This window comes from Hemiscyllium ocellatum, chromosome 34 (genome assembly GCF_020745735.1).
Source record: "Hemiscyllium ocellatum isolate sHemOce1 chromosome 34, sHemOce1.pat.X.cur, whole genome shotgun sequence".
Lineage (NCBI taxonomy): Eukaryota > Metazoa > Chordata > Chondrichthyes > Orectolobiformes > Hemiscylliidae > Hemiscyllium > Hemiscyllium ocellatum.
Window position 1 is genome coordinate 3,146,614 of NC_083434.1, and position 17,425 is coordinate 3,164,038.

The 17,425-nt window shown below is 42.0% G+C and overlaps 1 protein-coding gene across 1 annotated transcript in view; it reads left to right on the forward strand.

Moving 5' to 3' along the window:
* The first annotated feature begins 2,031 nt into the window (after nucleotides 1–2,031).
* The window catches only part of LOC132832145 (androgen-dependent TFPI-regulating protein-like), a 111,009-nt gene continuing 95,615 nt past the window's right edge, over nucleotides 2,032–17,425 (forward strand). Inside the window, exon 1 of the mRNA XM_060849890.1 lies at nucleotides 2,032–2,187. Coding sequence (XP_060705873.1) covers nucleotides 2,032–2,187 — 156 coding nt within the window. The remainder of the gene's footprint in view (nucleotides 2,188–17,425) is intronic.

Below are 17,425 nucleotides of genomic sequence, written 5' to 3' on the forward strand. Positions count from 1 at the left end.
CCATAAAGGCAGCTATGCCCTTACATGATGGAGCTGCAATATCAGACAAACTCTGGTCTGATTCCTCTTCCTTTCACCACAGTCTGCACATGATCTCTGATTGCTTCTGTACCTCTGGCAGCTCATTAGCGGCAAGTCTGGGGGTTCATCATCATCTGTATTAGGCTCACAGGAGCATGTTGTCCAGCAGTCCTCCGAGAGTCAGAGGCCTGTTTCTTCCTCCTTTAACTGTGGGTCTTTGTTAGTGCTGTGCTCACCAGGATGTGAACCGGATCCCATTCTAGATCCATGACCCAGTAGAGTGAATGTCTGCACTAGTGGAGAGTTGAGAGGAAGGCCTGAACTCTGGAGGCTACATGTAAAAATGTACCAATTTATTCATGTTGTGAAATGCTTTATCAAAGGTTTTATTTCAAAATTAATGTATGGAGTGCAGCTGGAAATAGTTGCTTTGTAACTTGGTCACTCTATTGTTGTAAATATTCAATCTCCCTTTGAGTAGGCACATGTCCTTAGTCAACTGCCAGCTCAGTGGTCTGCTCCTTGAAGTCCGTTGGAAGCCTTTTGTCAGCCTCCCTGCTTTCTCAATGCACACTCATCCTTATTATTCTCTTGCAGAAAAAGAGAAGCATTGAGAAATATTAGCATAGATAAGAAGCACTGAATTGCTCAACACAGACACAGATGTGAACCCCTGATCCATTTGTATTAATTGTGAGAAAAACGTGGAATGGAAGACATTAGGAATTAAATTGCTCTAAGTGAAAAGCAATTCAGTATCTTAAAAGAACCAAAGTTGATACAAATCACTAAAGCTTGGTATGATGCATGTGCCTGAGATCCCTGTAACGTGTTCATCCTGGGGACACTTCTTGTATTTGTGACCTTATTATATTCAAGTCTTTGATGAAAATCTATCAGCTGTGTGCAGTTCTTAGTTTGGAAGAAAGGTCACGAGCTGCTGAACATTATAGTTCTGTTTACTCATTGTTCATAAAGCATTGAATAGACTCAATATGGTGACACTTCCCCTGGCAATGTCCAGCGGATTACCAGTGCAGAACCATTCTTGGCATGGATCCAGTCTCTCTTGATGCTCTTAAGGGTGCTGCCCTCCTGATGGGGAGCTACCTTATTCCAGGTTACATTGGTAACTAGGGACGACCTGTTGCAGCCATCCCTTGGAAACAATATAAGCCTTCTCTCCTGGATGGCCTACAGAAGAACTTCTAGGGAGGTATCACTAGTTTCTTTTGTTGGTCACTGACATCTCCAATGGTGTCTCGGTGTGACGATAAGATGTTGAATGACTGCAGAGATGAAGTGTTGTCTCGATGCCTTTTAAATATGACACCAAAGTTTCAAATCCAGAAGGTCCTGGCAACGGCAGACTTTCCGCCCATGCACCCATAACGTTTGGAATTATTTCCATGTACAAATATGCAATGAGGTGAGTAGAATATAATTATGTGGGAAAATTTGACTCGCCTGCTTTTGAATCCTGCTTTTACATCCCCTCCAGATATAATCACAAAAAGAACCTTGCAAGCATTGTGTAGTTTCATTTTGTGCTAAATACCAACTATTAAGCAAGTTGTTATTCAACTTCCACAGTGCAGGCTTTCAGGTTGTTAAAAGCTTTACCTTACATTCGGAAACATTACAAAGAGTGCCACTGTATGAATAACAAACAAATGGCCTTTTGTATCCTATGTCCACTGATTTATACTGCATTAGCACTGAACTTAAAAAAATGTGTTGACTGTTCTATTTATAATAGTGAGTAATGTTCACATTTGAGCACTCTCAATATTTAACTGACGTGCAACTGATTTCACTGTTGTTTGGAGAAATGGGAAAACCAGAGATTTTAGAGAGGGGCTGATGATTTTCCTTTGTGAGAATTGAAATATATGTTATTTGTTCAAATGTCAGATTAGTCTCACCTGTGCCTGGTGGTAAATGGTAGGATCCAATGAGCTTATAAGATTAGCATCTTGCTCATGCTATCACTTCACCATAGGCACAAACATGCTTCCAACAATAGTTTCTAGAGTGTATCACATCACCACTTTTGTGTGGTACCTTTTGCTCATTTATTTGCTTCTCAACACTCAGTACAGCCACCCGCTTCCAGGAGTATTCTTATATGCTGGTCAGTGGAAGTATCTCACATTCCTCAATTTGGTAAGTGATTCTTTGGTTTTATATGTTTGCTTTAATCAAGTAACTGTGAACCAAGTAAGAGAAAATTATGGAAATTGCTCAGTTCTAGTTGAGATGGACGTAAACAAAATACTTTTTGAAAATGGAGTGTACCTGCTAGGAGTTCCTGTTGGGAATTTAGGCACAGGATCCAGTGATGTTTCACTCACCCACATTGTCACAATGAACAGGACTTCTCGAAACAATTACACTTTCTACATCATTGTTTTCTTTTGACCTGCTAATTTCAAGAGATTTAATGTAAACTGCACTTTAAACCATTCATTTTAATTCATTTTTCCAAAAGATACAAACACCATATTTTGAAGAAATCTGCAAATCTTATGAAATATGTAATTGATTATTCCAATGGTGTCTCGGTGTGATGATAAGATGTTGAATGACTGCAGAGATGAAGTGTTATCTCGATGCCTTTTAAATATGACACCGAGACACCATTGGAGCTAGAAATAACCTTATGGGAATTACTAACCTTTGGAAAGGTTTGATATTTCCGCTGGGTCAGTATATTTATTTGCCTCTAGGTGACATAGTTTGAGAATTTGAGCCCCCAAAATTAACACATTATCTGGGCATACACTTCAGTGCAGTTTTGAAGAATGCATCCATTGTTAGAAATATCACCTTTCAGGTGAGCCATTAAATCAAGGAAGTGCCTCTGTGAACTATTATTTCTGATAAATTAGAAATTCTCCTGGTCGATGTATACCTCTCAACTGACAGCACTTTGTTTCTCCTTTAATCATCTTTGCCTCTCGTCAATACACGTGAGGCAAAAAGCGTCATTCTCGGTACATAAATGTATCAGAAGCAATGCATTCAAATACAACAGCCGAAAAGCAAGTAATTGACTTTTAAAAATGTATCCCAATTATTCAATGAGTTATATCACATTTATATTTCATTTCATTTAATGATGTATGTCTAGCAATGTAAAAAAAATTATAATGGTTTTTGCAAAAGGACAATACTAGCAAGACCACAATTAATATCTGATTAAAGTGAGAAACATTTTTTGTAAACTTACACTTGACATGTGCTGGCTGAGCCAGTATTTACTGTCCATCCCCAGTTGCCCTTCAGGAGGTGATGTAGAGCTACCTTCTTAAACTGCTGTTGAATGTTAAGAGGTGATGGTTAGATTCTCCCTTATTGGAGCTGGTCATTGGTTGACATTTTTGTTGTAGTGGTTCTGTTCGCCGAGCTGGAAGTTTTAGTTGCAAACGTTTCGACCCCTGGCTAGGAGACATCATCAGTGCTCTGGAGCCTCCTGCGAAGCGCTTCTTTGATGTTTCTTCCGGCATTTATAGTGGTCTGTCCTTGCCGCTTCCGGGTGTCAGTTTCAGCTGTCCGCTGTAGTGATTTGTATATTGGGTCCAGGTCGATGTGTCTGTTGATGGAGTTTGTGGATGAATGCCATGCCTCTAGGAATTCCCTGACTGTTCTCTGTCTGGCTTGCCCTATGATAGTAGTGTTTTCCCAGTCGAATTCATGTTGCTTGTTGTCTGAGTGTGTGGCTACTAGGGATAGCTGGTCGTGTCGTTTCGTGGCTAGTTGGTGTTCATGTATGCGGATTGTTAGCTGTCTTCCTGTTTGTCCTATATAGTGTTTTGTGCAGTCCTTGCATGGTATTTTATAAACTACATTAGTTTTGCTCATGTTGGGTATTGGCTCCTTTGTTCTAGTAAGTTGTTGTCTGAGCGTGGCTGTTGGTTTGTGTGCTGTTATGAGTCCTCGGGGTCGCAGTAGTCTGGCTGTCAGTTCTGAAACGCTCCTGATGTATGGTAGTGTGGCTAGTCCTTTTGGTTGTGGCATGTCCTCGTTCCGTGGTCTATCTCTTAGGCATCTGTTGATAAAGTTGCGCGGGTATCCGTTTTTGGCGAATACCTTGTATAGGTGTTCCTCTTCCTCTTTTCGCAGTTCTGGTGTACTGCAGTGTGTTGTAGCTCTTTTGAATAGTGTCCTGATGCAGCTTCGTTTGCGTGTGTTGGGGTGGTTACTTTCATAGTTTAGGACTTGGTCTGTGTGTGTTGTTTTTCTGTGTACCCTTGTGGCGAATTCTCCGTTCGGTGTTCTCTGTACTATCACATCTAGGAATGGGAGTTGGCTATCCTTTTCTACTTCTCTCGTGAATCGGATGCCTGTGAGTGTGGCGTTGATGATCCGGTGTGTTTTTTCTATTTCCGTGTTTTTGATGATTACGAAAGTGTCATCGACATATCTGACCCAGAGTTTGGGTTGAATTTGTGGTAGGGCTGTTTGTTCTAACCTTTGCATAACTGCCTCTGCTATGAGTCCCGAGATTGGTGATCCCATGGGTGTTCCGTTGATTTGTTCGTATATCTGATTGTTGAATGTAAAGTGTGTAGTGAGGCATAAGTCCAGTAGTTTAAGTATGCCGTCTTTGTTGATAGGTTCCACCTCCTGTTTTCTGTTATGTATGTCCAGTAGGTTGGCTATTGTTTCTCTGGCTAGGGTTTTGTCAATCGAAGTGAACAGTGCCGTCACGTCGAAATGAAGGATTCGGACTCCACACCACAACTCACCAATAGAATAAATAACACTCTAAGGAATCTACAAAACAACGGACAGATAACCAAAGCGGACCTACGAAGAATGAAACCGGAAAGCAACAACACCCCCAGATTCTATGGACTACCCAAAGTACACAAACCAGACATCCCACTCAGACCCATAGTATCACTACCAGGGACACCAGCATACAAACTGGCCAAAGAACTACAACAGAAACTGAAACACCTGGTCAGCGGATCCAAACACTCCATACAATCAACACAGGAATTCTTGGACGCCATCAGGAATACACACATAGACAAAGAAGAAACCATGATCTCATTCGACGTGACGGCACTGTTCACTTCGATTGACAAAACCCTAGCCAGAGAAACAATAGCCAACCTACTGGACATACATAACAGAAAACAGGAGGCGGAACCTATCAACAAAGACGGCATACTTAAACTACTGGACTTAAGCCTCATTACACACTTTACATTCAACAATCAGATATACGAACAAATCAACGGAACACCCATGGGATCACCAATCTCGGGACTCATAGCAGAGGCAGTTATGCAAAGGTTAGAACAAACAGCCCTACCACAAATTCAACCCAAACTCTGGGTCAGATATGTCGATGACACTTTCGTAATCATCAAAAACACGGAAATAGAAAAAACACACTGGATCATCAACGCCACATACACAGGCATCCGATTCACGAGAGAAGTAGAAAAGGATAGCCAACACCCATTCCTAGATGTGATAGTACAGAGAACACCGAACGGAGAATTCGCCACAAGGGTACACAGAAAAACAACACACACAGACCAAGTCCTAAACTATGAAAGTAACCACCCCAACACACGCAAACGAAGCTGCATCAGGACACTATTCAAAAGAGCTACAACACACTGCAGTACACCAGAACTGCGAAAAGAGGAAGAGGAACACCTATACAAGGTATTCGCCAAAAACGGATACCCGCGCAACTTTATCAACAGATGCCTAAGAGATAGACCACGGAACGAGGACATGCCACAACCAAAAGGACTAGCCACACTACCATACATCAGGAGCGTTTCAGAACTGACAGCCAGACTACTGCGACCCCTAGGACTCATAACAGCACACAAACCAACAGCCACGCTCAGACAACAACTTACTAGAACAAAGGAGCCAATACCCAACATGAGCAAAACTAATGTAGTTTATAAAATACCATGCAAGGACTGCACAAAACACTATATAGGACAAACAGGAAGACAGCTAACAATCCGCATACATGAACACCAACTAGCCACGAAACGACACGACCAGCTATCCCTAGTAGCCACACACTCAGACAACAAGCAACATGAATTCGACTGGGAAAACACTACTATCATAGGGCAAGCCAGACAGAGAACAGTCAGGGAATTCCTAGAGGCATGGCATTCATCCACAAACTCCATCAACAGACACATCGACCTGGACCCAATATACAAATCACTACAGCGGACAGCTGAAACTGACACCCGGAAGCGGCAAGGACAGACCACTATAAATGCCGGAAGAAACATCAAAGAAGCGCTTCGCAGGAGGCTCCAGAGCACTGATGATGTCTCCTAGCCAGGGGTCGAAACGTTTGCAACTAAAACTTCCAGCTCGGCGAACAGAACCACTACAACAAGCACCCGAGCTACAAATCTTTGCACAAACTTTGACATTTTTGTAGCATGAATATTAATGCTGCTAGGGATGGAGTTCCAGGATTTTGTCCCAGTGGTGATATATTTCCAAATCAGGATGGTGAGTGTTTTGGAGGGGAACTTTCAGATTGTGAAATATAAATACCAAACTTTGTCCCTTGAGATGATGGTGGTCATGAGTTGGATGGTGCTCTCTAAGGATCTTTTGTGAATTTCTCAAGTGGTATACACTGATGCTACTGAGAGCTGTTGGTGGAGGGAATGGATGTTCTTTTGATGTGGTACCAATCAAGCAGGCTGCTTTGTTTTGGATGGTGTCAAGCTTCTTGTGTTGTTAGAGGTGTACTCACCCAGGCAAGTGGAAAGTGTTCCATCATACTCGTGACTTGTGTCTTGTAGATGGTGGACAAGCTTTTGAGTAAATTGCTGTAATACTGCTAGCCTCTAATATGCTCTTCTAGCCATTGTGTTTATGTGGAGAGTCCTGTTGAGTTTCTGGTCAATGATAACCTCTGAGGATTTAATGAAGGTAATGCTATTGAATGTTAAGAAGTGATGGTTAGATTCTCTCTTAATCGAGCGGGTCATTGTTTGACATTTTTGTGGCATGAATATTAATTGCCATTTGTCAGCCCAAACCAGATTATTGTCCAGGTCCTGCTGTATTTGGACATTGACTGCTTCAATATTTGAGGAGTCGTGAATGGTGCTGAGCATTGTGCAACCATTGGTGAACATCCCTACCTCTGACCTTATGATGGACAAAAGGTCATTGATGAAACAACTAAAGTTGGTTCAGCCAAGGAGATTATCCTGAGGAGCTCTACAGAGATGTCCTGGAGCTGAGATAACTGACCTCCAATAACTACCACTGTCTTTCTATGTGCCAGGTATGACTCCAAACAATGGACACATTTTCCCCTGATTCGTATTGACTCCAGTTTTGCTGGGCTCCTCGATGCCACTCTCAATCAAATGTGACCTTGATGTCGAGGACAGTCACTTTCCTTTTACCTTTGATCTGTTTTGCTTGATGATTGACCTTAATGATAAAGAATAATCTTGGGTAAGAGGTACAGATGATGAAAACAATTCAATTTTCATTAGCTATCGGGTAGAAACTGCACTTCAAGGATGAATAACATTTTCAACTTTATACTAATCTTTGGTCTGCTAACATGGTATTTGTGTTCTCATCTCTGATCTGTTTTGTAGCCACAGTTCATCTATATGATTGTCTACTTCAGTTTTTTGTCAATGCTAACCCTGGGTATGTTAATAGTGGGTTATTCATGTATAGTATTCATTGAATTCAAGAGCAATGGTTGATTTTTCCCTTGTTAGAGATGCTTATTACTTTGCACTTGTGTAGCACACATGTTACTTGTAACCTACCAGTCCAAGTTAATTGATTCTTGCTAAATATGGACAAAGACTGCTTCACAATTTGAGGAGTTATAAATGCTACTCAACATTAATCATCAGTAAATGTCCCCACTTGTGAACTTGAATGGGGAGAAGACCATTGAAGCAGCTGAAAATGTTTGAGCCTACTATACAACCATGAGGAACTCCTGCAGAGGTGTACTGGACCTTCAACAACTATCAATATTCCAAACTATTATCTTTATGCTAGGTATGGTTCCAATTAGTAGATTTTTTTCCCCTAATTCTAATTGATTGATGCCATACTCAGTCATATGTTGCCTAGATGGCAAAGACAATCACTTACTCCTAACCTCTGAATTAAATTCAGATGCCTAGGTGTTTGCAGCAGAGAAGAGGCCATTTGGCTTATTGTGTTTATGGCAGTCAATGAAAATCTGATTACATAATCTCATTATTCATCTTTTATCCTGTAGCCCTAGAGGTTATGGCAATGCAAGTGAATATCTAATTACTGCTTAAACATTACAAAAATTTCTGGCTTAACTACCTTTCAGGCAATGAGTTTGACTCCCAACACCCTTTGTGTGAAATAACTTCTCCACAAGTGTCCCCACAGACCTCTTACCTTTAAATCTATGCATCCAGTTATTGACCCCTCTATTAATTAAAAAGTATCTTCCTATCCAACCTATCAATGCTCTTTATATTCTTATACACCTCTGACAGGTCCCCAGTCAACTTCCACTGTTTCAAGGAAAACAACTCCAGCATATTCAATCTTTCCTCAGCACTCAGATTCATAGGAAACACCCTCTGCACAATCTCTAGTGCTATTCTTCCTGTAATGTGATGATCAGAACTTCACACAGTAGTCCAGTTGTAGCCTAAACAGCATTTTCAACATAATCTCCTTGATCTTGTATTTTATGTCTCAGCAAATAAAAGTAAATATCATCATATGCTTCTTGAATCACCTTATCTACAGGGATATACAAACGAAAGTCTCTCTGACATTCAGTGCTTACGAGGATCCTATTATTCTTTCTGTAATCCCATTCCTTGTTAGCCCTCATCAAGTGCATTACCTCAATTTATCCAAGTTTGAATTCTTTAGTCACTTGACTGTCTTGCAGTTTCTCACTATTTACCAACCTGCCAATTTTAGTGTCATCCATGAAATTTTAGATCATAATGATCAAAATCATTTAAGTCCAAGTCACCAGTGTTTACCACAAACGAAAAGGGTCCCAACATGGACTCCTGCAGAGCCCCACTGGGAACAGGTGTCCCATCAGAGAAACATCTTTCTGCCATTATCTTGTGCGATCTGCCTCTCAGCCAGTTTTGGATTCAATATGCCACTTTTCCTTGGATCCCAACGGCTCTTACTTTCCTGACCAGTCTACCATGAGAGACCTGATCAAACATTTGGCTAAAGCTATGTTGACCACATTAAATGCAGTACCTTCATCATCACGCCTGGTTGCTGACTCAAAAAAATTGATTTCACATTCCTTTAACAAGTCCATGCTGACTATTCCTGATTAATCCATAATCTCTCTAAGTGTAGATGTTTTAAGTCCCTGAGAATCCTTTCTAAGATGCTCCACGCCATGAGGTTAGATTCATTGGCCTGTAATTTCTTGAACTCTTGTTTCCTCACTTTTTAAAATAATTGTCCAAGTTTGCAGTGCTCTAGTTGTCTGGCAACTCACTTTTGGCCACAGATGATTGAAAGTTGCTGTCATTACCCTTGGCATCCCCTCCTTTGCCATCCCTAACAATCTGGGGTACATTTCATCCAGGCCTTCAGATCTATCCACTTTTCAGGCTGCTAAACCTGATAGAGGGCGAGGAGCTACTATGTTCTTCCAATTTTCCACAGCTCTGACGTCCATACTTACATCATCCTTTTTCATTGTGAAGCCGGACACAAAGATTCACTGTACCAACATCTTCAGGGATCATAGGCCCTCCTGTTTCCCAATTTGTTCTCTTCCGTCTTACAGGAAAAACCAAAATTTTTTTTAAAAAATTCTACCTGCCAATGCTTTCTCATGTCCTCTCTTTGCTTTGCTAAATTCCTTTTCAAGCTCCCTCCTGCAGTTTTGTAGGAACCTTGCCATATCGGGCTCTCACTATGTGCCATAACCTCATCTTTTCTTCTTAATCTTAACTTTAATTTCCCTTGACATCCAGGATTCTCCGCTCTTGGGCCCAACTGTTGTCTCTTTGGGAACATATTTGCCTGTACTCTTGGTATTTTCTCCCAACTTATCTGTCACACATCATACTACCCAACTACTACACCACCTTTCCACCATCCTACTTAGCTACCACACTAACAAGCTGTCACCCACCCTCTTAAACACTTGCCTCATCCATCCTACATTCTAGAATGTGAGTATTCATTGAAGCAGTATGTGACATAACAGTTTTAGAGGGGGTTTCAAGGCAATGCCTTTCAAATTTGAAGAAACATAATTCCTTGTGAAGTTTTAATAAGATTTGGTGACCCACAGTAGCATTAACATCTGGAGGAAATTGCTGAGCAATCCATGGAATCTGTTTGATGTTTTCTATGGGATATTTGAACATAATTTGTTTGTTACCCATATTTGCCTCATTCTAAGGATGTTAAAATGTAAGTAGTTTTAATCTTTGCATAGATGAAGCTTTATTTTGTCTAAAATCTTTAGATAGTCATACAGCACGGAAATAGATCATTCGGTCCAACCAGTCCATGAATAATATAATCCCAAATCAAACTAGTCCCACCTGCCTGCTCATGGCCCATATCCCACCAAACGTTTCCTATTCATATAACCATCCAAATGTCTTTTAAACATTGCAATTGTACCCATATCCACCACTTCCTCAGGAAGTTCATTTCACACGCGAACCATAGAGTCATAGAATCCTATAGCATGGAGATAAGGCCTTTGGTCTAAACTGGTCCATGCCAACCAAAATGTCCATTAACACTAACCCCATTTCCCTGCACTTGGTCCATATCCTTCAAAACCTTTTCTATCCATGTATTTGTCCAAAAGCTTTGTAAATGTTGCTAATGTAGCTGCCTCAACCACTTCCCCTGGCAGCTCATTCCACATGTCTACCATCTGTGTGTAAAAAAAGTTGCCCCTCGGGCTCCCCTCTAACCTTAAACTGATGACTTCTAGTCCTTGATTCCCCAACTCTGGGAAAAACACTGAGTACATTCGTCCAATCATGCCTCTCATGATCTTATGCACTTCTATAAGATCCCCCTTGGTCTCCTAAACTCTAAAGAAAAAGGTCCTGGTTTGTCCAACATTTCCTTTTACTCAGGCCCTTGAGTCCTGGCAACAGCATTGTAAATTTCTTTTGCATTCTTTCCAGTTTAATAACATCCTTCCTTTAGCAAGGTGACTAAAACTGAACACAATACACCGAGTGCGGCCTCACCAACATCCTATACAGCTGCAACATAACTTCCCAACTTCTACACTCAATGCCCTGACTGATGAAGGCCAGTGTGCCAAAAGCCTTCTTCACTGCCCTGTGACTCCATTTTGAGAGAACTGTGCAGCTGAACTGCAAGGTCCCTCTGTTCCACTACACTCCTTAAGGCCCTCTCATTCACCATGAAATCCTACCTTGATTTGACTTTCCAAAATGCAAGATTCACACTTATCTATAATAAACTCCATTTGCCATTTCTGAGCCCACTTCCCCAGCTGATCAAATCCTGCTGCAATTTTTGATAATTTTCCACACTGTCCATGATACCTCCTTTTTTAGCATAATCTTTTTAGAATTATCATGCCTTGTCCATTCTCATCCAAATCATTGATATTGATCATGAATAGCAATGGGCCCAGCACCGACCTCCAATCCAATAAGCATGCTTCCACTATTACCCATTACATCCTACCATCAAGCCAATTATGTATCCAATTTGCCAGCTTCCCCTGGATTCCATGTGATCTAACTTTCCAGAGCAGCCTACCATGTGCAACCTTAACAAAAGCCTTTCAGAAATCCATACAGACTAAGTCTACCACCCTGCCTTCAGTAACCTTCCTGGTCAGATCATCAAAGCACTTTAACAAATTTGAGATATGATCTCCCACACACAAAACCATGCTGACTATTTCTAATCAAACCTTATCTTTCCAAATGCATGTATATCTTATCTCAGAATCTTTTCGGGTAACTTATCCAGCACAGATGTTAGACTTGCTAATCTATAGTTCCCAGGTTTTTCTGTGCAGCCTTTCTTGAGTAAGGGCACAACGTTCACTACCGTCTGGTAAACAATTTGCCTCTTATGTCTTTATTAAATCTCTCTCCTATCACCTTAAACCTGTGCCCCTCGTCTTGAAATTCCCCATCTTAGGGAGAAAAACAACTATCATCAACTCTATCTATACCTCTCTTTTTTTTATAAACTTCTATCAGGTCACTTCTAGACCTCCTGCATTACAATGAGAAAAGTCCCAGCCTGTCCAGCCTTTCTTTATAATTAAACCTTCCATCCCCAGCTGTTTGTTTCATATTTTATTTGAAATAAACTAATTATTCTTTGAAAGAAACCTAGCTGAATTGTTTCTAATGGTGTTTATTCCTCCATATCTTTCCCACTAGCTGGTGGTCTATACAGAGGAACCTCGATTATCCACAGGCAGGGAGTATTTCGTTCAGATAATCAAATGCTGGATAACATAGTTATCAGAAACTTGCTATCTTGCCGGATAATCTGATATTCGGATAATCGAATTCTGGATAATCGAGGTTCCTCTGTATATTACCCCAAGTAATGCAGAGTGTAGGTCTGTGTAAAAGCAGGTGTGTACAAGGAACTTTGTGTGAGAAATGGTGTTCATATCTGCATTAGAACATGTGCTGGTGCTGAGTTGGGCATAGGACCTATAAATGGCAAGGGTGGTCCAGAAACATATCTTATGGGGATGCTGTGGAGATAACAGGAGGTTCATACAGAGACAAAGGTTGGCATGGATGGACCATGGGGAGTGTGTCAGGGTGGAGAGAATTGAGGGTGATGGCTGGAGAAATGTTTTATTTTTAATATTTATGTTTGAATGTCAGATAAGTTGCCTGAACTCAGATGCAGGTATTCCACCCATCCTGCCTATTCATGGGTGTCCTCCTCAGTATTCTTGAGTGTCTAGCTCACTCCCAGTGTCAGGTTTCCATTAACTCAGTCTCCACTATCAATTCATACCGACAGCATTGTGTACCATCTACAAGATGTTATACAACAACTTACCAAGGTTCCTGAGGTAGCACCTTCCAAACCCATGACCACTGGCACCAGAAAATACAAGGGCAGCCGATAGATGGGAAATTAACCACCTGCACGTTCCTGTCCAATTCACACAATGAACTTGTCATTCTTTCACTCATTATCATCATCATTGGCGGTACCTCACAGACAAGGGATGACACTCTTCCACTCCCAGGGTGAGTCCGTAGGTGGCTGTACAGACTGATGTGACTACTGCAGGCTCTGTTACACTTGGGGCAGAAGGTAGTCACGGGAAAGGGTGGGTGAGTCGTTGATGTGGCAGCATGCTCATTTCACTATTTTCGCTTGGCTTCTGCTTTTGCCTGAAGGCAAGTTTCAAGATGGTCAATGCCTTCCCGGATAATTCTCCTTCACTTTGGACAGTCTTGGGATTCCCAGGTGTCTGTGAGAATGCCACATTTTGCCAGTGAGGCCTTGAGGTTATTACTGAAGTTCTTCCTCTGTCTACCCAAGGCTCGCCTGTCATTTGAAATCTAGGAGTAGGGCACCTGCTTGGGGATTCTCGTGTCAGTCATGCTGAGCCCACATAACCGATCAAGGGTGGTCAGTGCTTCAGCCTGGTTGAGGACACTGGTGTTGGTGCATCTTTCTTCCCAGTGAATCTGCAGGATCTTGTGTCGGTAGTACTGTTCCAGGACAGTGAGGTACCTGCTTTAGACAATCCAAGTCTGAGGGCAATAGAGAATGGAAGCCACCATAGTTCTGTAAACCATGAGCTTGGTGTCAGATCTAATGTTGTTGTCCTTGAACAACCTTTTCCTTAGGCAGCCAAAGGCTGTGCTAGCATACTGGAGACAGTGCTGGATCTCTTCTTCAATAGCTGCTTAGGCTGACAGAACACTCCCAAGGCATTGGAAGGAGTTAACATTCTCTAAGGCTTCCCTGTGGACTTTGATGACTGCACGAGCTCCACAATTCCAGGCCAAGTTGGTGGAGGACTTCATCTTCTGGATGTTCAGGGTGAGACCCAAGCTCCAAAATGCCTCTGTAAAGGTGCTGACGATGGACTGGAGTACATCCTCTGAAATTGCACATATGCAAGCACCATCTGCATACTGCAGCTCAATGGCACTGGTTGGGGTAACTATGGTTTTTGCTTGAAAGCAAAAGTCTCAATAATTTCCTGTGAGGTCTGCAGATTAGCTTCACTCCAGCGGAGAGCTGATCAGCAGTGCAGTGAAGCATTGCAGCGAGGTAGATCAAGAATAGTGTTGAGGTGATAATGCAGCCCTGTTTCACACCAGTCCGAAAGGGAAAGGGCCAGTCATGAAGCCATTTATCATTTTCATGACTTCTAAGTCATCTGAGCATGTGAAGAAAGGTGACAAACTTCATGGTGCAATCAAAGCAGAGAAGGATGCTCCATTATGCTCCCCAATTGACAGTGTCAAAGGCCTTTGTAGGTCAAAGAAAGCTATGTACTTTTCTTTTCTCGAAATTTCTCCTGCAGCTGTTGCATGGTGAAAATCAAGCCCGTTGTACCCTTTCATGGCCAGTAGCACACTAAAACTCAGGGAAGAATTCCTCCGTCACAGGGAAGAGACAGTTGAGGAGGACCTTGGCGATGAATTTTCCAATGGTCAACAGCAGGGAGATTCCCCTGTAGTTACCACAATCGGACTTGTTCCCTTTCTGAAAATGCTCATGACTGACCTCTCAGAGTTCTCCTCCTTCCTGATCAGACAAACAAAAGTGTGTAGCTACAGCAAGAGCAATCTTTGCCTCCACAGTGCCTCAGTGAGGATACTGTTCCAGCAGCCTTGTTGCTTCTAAGTTAGTGGATGGTTTCTCTACTTGGTGCAGGCCTGAGATTTTGCTGAGCTCTTGGCATGTACCATACTATAGGATGCATTCAAGGACGCTTGGATCGATAACAGAGCCCTGGTTGAGGAGATCTCTGAAGTGCTTCCCCCAGTGTTGTTTGATGGATTCTTTATCTTTGTGTTGACAGTCACTGTGTCCTTGGCCAGCCATGGGGTCAGATCTTGGGTGTTTTGTCTGTATGTGGTCTTGACAGCACAGAAGAAACTATGCGTATCATGGTGGTCAGCATTCATTGACCTCCACTCTTTTCTCAACTCATCATCCGTTCTTTATGTCACGGATTGTTGTTGGACCTTGGCCTTCAATCACCTATAGGCTTGCCTTTTCTTTTCCGAGTATGGTTGTTGTTTTACGCTCAGAAATACCATGCATGTCCGGCTTAACAGTTCTTGGGCTGTCACAATTCTTTTAGTATCACACTTTCCTCAGATCCCAAGGAACTCCCTTCCCAACAGAAGTGTGCAATTACTCCACATGCTTAACAACAGCTCAAGAGGGCTGCTCACTTTCTCAAAGATGTGGAGGAGCCAATGTTGGACTAGGGTGGACAACGTAACACCAGGATATAGTCCGGCAGGTTTATTTGGAAGCACTAGCTTTCAGAGCGCTGCTCCTTCGTCAGGTAGTTGTGGAGCAAGACCAAAGGCACAGAATTTATCGCAAAAGATCACAGTGTCATTGAAGACTTAAAAGAAATTCTGGGATTTACATATTAACAAACCAAAACCTGCAACCTATTCTAGAAGATGAAAGACTTAACAGCAATCTAGGTTTATTCAATATAACGTTTCAGTTGTGTGACACTGTAATCTTTTGCTTTAAATTCTGTGCCTTAGGTCCTACTCCACAATTTCCACAATTACCTGATGAAGAAGCAGCTCTCCAAAAGCTAGTGCTTCCAAATAAACCTGTAATACTTTTTCTCAAAGGCAGTTAACAATGGGAAGAACAGTAGGCCTAGACACCCAGATCCTGTGAATTAATTTTTTAAAACTCTCCTAAACTCAACAGTGGATGCCCCGACTTCCCTGGTCACTGGAACTTGGGACTTAGTTTGTTAATCTCTAGCTTTTGTTTCTTAAATAAAAAGGCAACAAAGATTGTATTAATTAGCTCTTCTGCTTGTTACTTTTTAATGAACATCTTTAATAATGACTCATTATTACAAATTACCAACGTAATCATCTGCCATTTTTTGCCCAAATTATTTACGCTTTCTTCATACGTAACTCCTCCTTTTGAAATTTGTATGTAATATGTGTCAGACCTTGTCTTTCTAAGTATGCATATCAGCCCCTTAAGTGAGAAACGAGGAACTGTGACTCCTTACACAAAGCTTGGATAGCCCTGGATTAGAATATATTCTCTCCTTCTTTGAAGCAGACAATTCCAAAGATTTCATTGAGTGAAGAATTTTCTGCTCATCTCAGTTCTATACTTTAGTGTGGCTGAAGGTAACAAGCCCAATCAATCAGGAAAGGCCTGGCTGACCAATATAATTGGAGATTTAGAATCTCCTCAGTTTAGGGGATTGACTCTGTGCTGGCTGGGTCACAGTACGTGTGTTACTGTTGCTGCTGTTGGTTTCTGCTTTTCTGGGGGAAACCTGATGCCTGAACTGGCTGAATTATTTAGCCAATTTGTTAACTGGTATTCCTTCTTTATTGAGGACTGAATTTTAAACTGCCTGATCCACACAGTCAATGTGTTTCAGGTATTCCTCAGTTCTTGTTAGAGGAATTGTTGTTTCACTGACTGCTTACAGCCTGTGTGTTACTGTTTTCTCAATGTTGATTTTGTGGCAGGGCTTAGCCCTTTGACTCTAGTTTTCTTGTTTTTGTATGTGTCTTCACTGTTTTTTGTTGTTTTGGACTGAGCCTTTGTGAGAAAATACAACTTTCCAGATGAGCTGTTACTGTGGGTAGGCCTGACCCTAGGACTAGGCCTCTGCAAATTCTGAACACCGAGAGTGTGCTGGGAGTTAAGCAATTGCTGCATCATGGAGTGGTTTCTGCATCCTGGAATGGACCAAACCCCTGTGAGTTAACTGCACCTTTACAATGTACTTGTTTCTGTGAGTTGGCCTGGTCCTTTGGATGGACCAGGCCTCTGTGGGTGGCACAGTGGTTAGCCCTGCTGCCTCACAGCGCCAGAGACCCAGGTTCAATTCCCGGCTCAGGCGTATCTCTGTGTGGAGTTTGCACATTCTCCCCGTGTCTGCGTGCGTTTCCTCCGGGTGCTCTGGTTTCCTCCCACAGTCCAAAAATGTGCAGGTTAGGTGAATTGGCTGTGCTAAATTGCCCGTAGTGTTAGGTGAAGGGGTAAATGTAGGGGAATGGGTCTGGGTGGGTTGCGCTTTGGAGGGTCGGTGTGGACATGTTGGGCTGAAGGGCCTGTTTCCACACTGTTAGTAATCTAATCTAATGTAATCTAACCGGTGTGTGCTATGGGGTGTGCATTTGCT